A 6085-nucleotide genomic window follows, 5' to 3' on the forward strand; every position below is an offset into this window, starting at 1 on the left:
GTCGGAGCCCCGGCGCAGCCCCCAGCCTCAACAGGTATGATCACGGTGGTAGGGATGGGATAGAGAGCTGGGGGGGTGGGCAGGTGCCCGCAGCGGGGGGGTTCCCCCCCGCTGCGGGCACCTGCCCACCCCCCCAGCTCTCTATCCCATCCCTACCACCGTGATCATACCTGTTGAGGCTGGGGGCTGCGCCGGGGCTCGTAGAGCCGTAACCGTCCGTCTTTGCTCGCCGTCGCCAGCTTCTTCCCGTCAGGGCTCCAAGCCAGGCTGAAGATCTGGGGAAGGAGACGTTGTGTGTGTGTGTCCTCCTCCTTCCCTCCCTCCATGTCACCTGCCTGGCCAAACGCGCCCCTCGGGCTGTCCCCCAAATCACAGAATCACAGAATCTTCTAGGTTGGAAGGGACCTTAAAGATCATCTTGTCCAACCGTCAACCTAACTGACAAAAATAGTCACCCACACAACAAACAAGGAGCATCATCACTAAACCATACCTCCCAGCACTACATCAGCCCGTCTTTTGAACACCTCCAGGGATGGGGCCTCAACCCCCTCCCTGGGCAGCCCATTCCAATGCCTGAGAACCCTTTCAGTGAAAAAATTTTTCCTAATATCCAGCCTGAACCTCCCCTGGTGCAACTTGAGGCCATTTCCTCTAGTCCTGTCGCCTGTGACTTGGGAGAAGAGACCAACCCCCACCTCTCTACACCCTCCTTTCAGGGAGTTGGAGAGAGCAATAAGGTCTCCCCTCAGCCTCCTCTTCTCCAGGCTGAATAACCCCAGCTCCCTCAGCCTCTCCTCATAAGACTTATTCTCCAGACCCCTCACCATCTTTGTCACCCCTTACCTGATCGGTGTGTCCCCGCAGGCACAAGACTTCCCTCCCGGCGCTCAGATCCCAGATCCGCACCGTGGTGTCGTAGGAGGAGGAAACCAGGAGATCGGATGCCAGGGGGTGGAAGCGGATGGAGTAGATCTTCTCCGTGTGACCTGGCAAGGGTGAGTGGTGCACGGCTGTCCCCTACCTGTGCCGGGATGGGGACGGCGCCAGGCTGGGTTGTCCCCAAGGTGGGGTGCTCGGTGTGCCCTCCCCACCTTGGAGGACGGCTTCGGGCTCGCACAGCGTTTCCTGCAGCCCTCCCTCAGGGATGCGCCACAGCCGGATCTTGGCATCTTCCCCCGCTGCGGCACCAAAAGGGACAGGTGGTGGTTAAGCAGGTGACCCGGCATGCCCGGTGCCGGGGGACCAGCCCGGTGTGCTCTCCTGGGGATGGCACGCGTACCGACAGCGAGGCGCCGTGGGTCGAAGGGGTCCCAGGAGAGGTCAGCCACCGCCACACCGTTCTGGATGGTGGGCACAGCCGCGTCGGGGAGACGTCCCGGTTTGGAGAGCTGGGGGAGAGAGCCAGGGGGTCATCACCTGCGCTGTGCCCGCCGGTGCCGCGCCGGCCGCTGTGCCGTGCCGGGGGGGTACCTCGAGGACGGCGATCTGGCCGCCGGCGGAGAGCAGGGGGAGGGCGACGCGCTGGTGGTTGGCGCAGAAGCCGTCGCACTCGCCCGGCGTGGTGAGGCTGAGCCCCCGCAGGTTGGTGAGGTGGGTGTCGCGGTGCAGCACCCTGCCCTGCGCGTGCCGGAAGCGGGAGCTGGGCCCTGGCGCAGACAGGGGACAGGTGAGTGCCCCCCTGGGTCCCCCCCCAGGTGGGGCACGGTCCCATCTGGGGGACACCGAGCCCACCCCATCGCCCGCTCACCCAAAATGCTCTGAAGTGACTTCTGGCTGGGGCTGCTGACGAAGCCGCTGGAGGGGCCGGTGCTGGCTGAGAGGGGGGTGGCATCACTGCTTGGTGAGGCCAGTGAGGATGGCGAGGAGTAGCCACTGCCCTCCTATGGGAGAGAGAGCGGGTGGGCAGGGGGTGCGGTGTCCCAGCCCTCCCCCCCTTCCCTGTGGGACGAGGGTGCTGGGGACCCCTTGGTACCCCCAGCGTTTTCCCCAGCACCCCGTGCTCACGCTCCGGTCGGCGTCGGTGTCGGTGGGGCCGGTGTCGGCTACGGGCAGCGGGGTGCAGGCGATGATGGGGGAGCTGAAGGTCTCTGTGGGTCTCCGTGCCGGGTGCAGGCTCACCCTCCCCACCTGCCAGGGGGCAGAGCGGTGGGCAGGGGGCAGTGGCAGCCCCTGGCAATGCTACTGGTGAGGACACCCCTCTGGGTGACACTGACCTGCTGGTTGTCCCCTGCCCACCAGGCTTGGGCGCTGGTGGCTGGCAGAGTCCCGGCACAGTCGGGGAACAGATCCTCATGGAATTCCTGGACAGACTGTGGGGAGAGGGGACGAGGTGATTTGGGTGTCCCCAAAACCCTGCAGCCTCTGTCCTGCTGCCAGCTGGCACTGCCCGGGCCAGGGTACCCCCTGGCACCCCCCTGGCACCACAGTCCCTCTGGCCGTGGGGAGCCCCATCCCCACAAGCTGCGTCTGAAGCCTGTAGGTGTCAGACACTGCCTGGTGTTGGGCTGCCTTGCGCACCCCAAAACTCAGCCAGGCTCCAAAACAGCCCCCAGCTGCCAGCATCACCCCTTGAAGCACCCAGCACCCTTCCCCTGGGTTCTGGCACCCAGGATCCTGCCCCCAGCACCCACCCTCCAGCCTCCACCACCCACCTTCAACCAAGTTTTACCTCCTCTCCTGCTCTCCCCAGGCTGGGGACCAGAGTCCCCCCTCACCCAGGTTTGTCACCCGGTGTCGTGGAGGTGTCACCCATGAGATGGCCCAGCTCCCCGTGACACAGTGCCACCCGCAGCCCCCCCCCTTACCTTGCGTGGCACCAGGTAGCTGACGGGGACGAGGGCGGTGTCGGTGAGCTGCAGGACGCGGAGCACCTCGCAGGCCATGACGTCCAGGGCCAGGCGTGGCACGGTGGCCAGGCCCCGCGTGCTGCCCTCCGTCCGGCACTGGGTCACTGTGGGGCGGGCAGGGTGGCCATGGGGCAGGCAGCTCAGGCAGGGGCAAGGCCCCCGGGGGCTGCTGGTAGCCCGGTGTGGGACGTGTCCTGCTTACCTTGGGTGAGCGCCGGCTGCGCGGGTGCCACCTCGAAGCAGTACAGGAGGTTTTCTCCCTGGAAGAGAGGTGGAGGGGGACGGGGCATGAGCGGGGCTGTGGGGAGGACCCCACTGCACCCACATGCACCCTCCTGCACCTCGCTGCACCCACATGCACCCTGCTGCACCCACATGCACCCTGCTGCAACCCCTCGACCCTGTTGTAACCTCTTGACCCTGTTGCACCCCACTGCACCCACATGCACCCTGCTGCACCCACACGCACCCTGTGGCAACCTCTTGACCCTGTTGCACCTCACTGCATTCTCCTGCACCCCACTGCACCCACATGCACCCTGCTGCAGCCCCAGCACCCTGTCGTACCCCACTGCATTCTGCACCCCACTGCATCCTCCTGCACCTCATGTGCACCCTGCTGCACCTTGCTACACCCCCCTGCACCCTGCTGCTCCTCACTGCACCCCCCTTTACCCTTCTGCACCCCACTACACTCCCTGTGCCCCGCTGCACCCCTCCACACCCTGTTGCACCCTCTGCATTGTCCTGCACCCCACTGCACCCACACGCACCCCACTGTTACCCCTGCACCCCACTGTGACCCCTGCACCCTGTTGCACCCCCCAGCATTCTCCTGCACCCACATGCACCCCACTGTGACCCCTGCACCCTGTTGCACCCCCCGGCGTTCTCCTGCACCCAGCTGCACCCCACTTCAACCCCTGCACCCTGTTGCACCCCCTGGCATTCTCCTGCACCCACATGCACCCCACTGTGACCCCTGCACCCCCCTGCATTGTCCTGCACCCACATGCAACCTCACTGCAACCCCTGCACCCTGTTGCATTCTCCTGCACCCAGCTGCACCCTATGCACTCTGCTGCAACCCCTGCATCCCCAGCACCCCGCTGCGTCCTCCTGCATCTTCCTAAACCCTGCTGCACCCCCATGCGCCTTGCTGCACCTCGCTGCACCTCCCTGACACCCTTCTGCACCCCACTGCACCCCCTTGCACCCCGCTGCCGGGGGACCTCACCTTCCCTGCCAGCACCAGCAGCCCAGTGTCGGCGTCGTACAGCGGGATGGCCGCCCTGCAAGGGAAGGAGGGTGCTGAGCCGGGGGCACCCCTCGGCGCAGCACCCCACAACCTAGTGCCGGATCCTGCGCCTCCCCCAGCTGCTGCACCCCCCAGACCCCGCTCCAGTGCCGGGGGGTGCCCTGGGCAGAGGGCAGGTTTGCAGAGGGACGGTGGCACGGCTTCCAGCCCCGGCCGTGTGGTGCCCACGTGAGGCCGTGCCCAGCCGCGGGGCATCCTGTGCCCTGCGATGGCACCTGGCCCCACTCGTCACCCACAGGGGAGCCCCGGGGGTGGCCGGGCTGGCTCGGCCAGTTTGTGGCAAGCGCGTGGCACACCCCGGCACCCCGGCACGCCACTGTCCCAGCCCGCCCCGGGAGTGCCCTGTGGCCGGGGCTGTGCCTGCTGGAGCGTGTCCCTGCTCCGTGGGGTGCTGGGGGCTGGAGAGGACACTCGGTGGATGGAGGGGCCAGCGGTCAGGACATGCTCAGTGGCCAGAGGGGACCTGGGGGACATGGGGTGGCTGGAGGGGACGATGACCACGGGGATGGTGGGTGGCTGGAGGGGATGGTGGTGAGGAGGAGCGTGGAACCACCTCTCTGCCTTCCCTCCGCAGGGGCGGAGGAGGCAGGGAACAAAGGGACAATCTATTCCTGTTGGTTGACATTTCGGTGGCTGTGCCAGTGGGGCAAGGAGCTGGGCTGGGCCGTGTCCGTGTTTGGAGGAAATACGGCAAAACCCAGGCTGTGCCGTGCTCCTGTCCCAGCCCTGTCACCTCCTCATGGCATGGGATGGCACAAGGGACGGCTGGGGTGGGTACGGCACGGTCCTGCCCCGGGTTGGTTGGCATGACGTAGGCAAACAGTGCCGGGGCGGCCGCGGCAGGCACCGGGGTCCCCTGCCTGGCTGTGGTCACTAGTCACCAGCGCTGCCACCACCGCCGGGGACCAGGGTTGGGACAAGGGCACCCTGGGTGCCTGGTTGTCCCAGCCTGGCCCGTGCCGTCCTTGTGGTGCCAAACTGGGAGTGTTGTCCTGCCGCGCTCGGTGCAGCTCAGCCATCACCGGGGCGTGGGGACAGCCCTGCGAGGGTCACCCACGGCTCCCCTGTCCCCCAGCGGGCGGTGGCAGAGGGATGGGGGTACTGGGGCACATGGGTGCACTGGATATGGGGGTCCTTGGGGGTGCCAAGGTCACCCACCCCCTGGTGTTACCAGGGGTGCCAGGGGGTGCTGGAAGTGCCAGAGGCCCTAGGGGGTCCCTGGGACATTGTGGGTCTTGGAGCTGCTGGGAGTCCTGGGGGGTCCTGAGGGCCCTGGAGGTCCCTGTGACTTTGGGGGTCTTGGAGCTGCCGGGGAGTCCTGGGGGGTCCTGGAGGTCCTGGGGGTCCCTGTGACTTTGTGGGTCTTGGACCTGCTGGGGAGTCCTGGGGGCCCTGGAGGTCCTGGGGGTCCCTGTGACTTTGTGGGTCTTGGACCTGCTGGGGAGTCCTGGGGGCCCTGGAGGTCCCTGTGACTTTGGGGGGCTTGGAGCTGCCGGGAGTCCTGGAGAGGTCCTGGAGGTCTTGGGGGTCCCTGCGACTTTGGGAGTCCTGAAGCTGTCGGGGGTCCCCATCAGGACCCTGGGAGTCCCAGAGGTCCCCATCGGGTCCTCGGGGTGTCTCCACGGGGTCCCGGGGGGTCCCGGAGGTCCCGGGGGTCCCGCCCCGTGTCGGGCCCCAGGTGCGCAGGGGGCGGGGCCTTTGGGGGCAGCCGTGCCCCACCCCTCCTCCCCTGTCGCCTCCAGCCAATGGGAAGGCGGCGGGAGGGCAGGCTCCGCCCCCCGCGGTTTTAAAGCCGCCCCCCGGTCCCGGCGCCGCCAGAGAGGGGAGCGCCCGCCCGGCCGCCGCCTGCCGCCGCCATGGACTGACCCACCCGGCCCGGCCCCGGCCCGGCCCGGCCCGCACCGGTGAGTCCTTCGGC

At 67.4% G+C, this 6085-nt stretch overlaps 2 protein-coding genes across 2 annotated transcripts in view; one reads left to right on the forward strand and one right to left on the reverse strand.

The window, feature by feature from the left end:
- LOC106884891 (coronin-7-like) overlaps positions 1–6085 on the reverse strand; it is a 50590-nt gene that overhangs the window by 8946 nt on the left and 35559 nt on the right. The window contains exons 10-20 of the mRNA XM_014936630.1: positions 4087–4141; positions 3052–3109; positions 2808–2953; positions 2217–2312; positions 2008–2130; positions 1751–1883; positions 1474–1649; positions 1283–1391; positions 1095–1181; positions 847–989; positions 171–275 (exon numbers count right to left, since the gene is read on the reverse strand). Coding sequence (XP_014792116.1) covers positions 171–275; positions 847–989; positions 1095–1181; positions 1283–1391; positions 1474–1649; positions 1751–1883; positions 2008–2130; positions 2217–2312; positions 2808–2953; positions 3052–3109; positions 4087–4141 — 1231 coding nt within the window. The remainder of the gene's footprint in view (positions 1–170; positions 276–846; positions 990–1094; positions 1182–1282; positions 1392–1473; positions 1650–1750; positions 1884–2007; positions 2131–2216; positions 2313–2807; positions 2954–3051; positions 3110–4086; positions 4142–6085) is intronic.
- Positions 4974–6085, forward strand: part of VASN (vasorin) — an 11098-nt gene continuing 9986 nt past the window's right edge. The window contains exons 1-2 of the mRNA XM_014936156.1: positions 4974–4978; positions 5910–6071. Coding sequence (XP_014791642.1) covers positions 4974–4978; positions 5910–6071 — 167 coding nt within the window. The remainder of the gene's footprint in view (positions 4979–5909; positions 6072–6085) is intronic.

Source organism: Calidris pugnax, unplaced genomic scaffold (assembly GCF_001431845.1).
Source record: "Calidris pugnax isolate Ruff unplaced genomic scaffold, ASM143184v1 scaffold17, whole genome shotgun sequence".
Classification (NCBI taxonomy): Eukaryota; Metazoa; Chordata; class Aves; order Charadriiformes; family Scolopacidae; genus Calidris; species Calidris pugnax.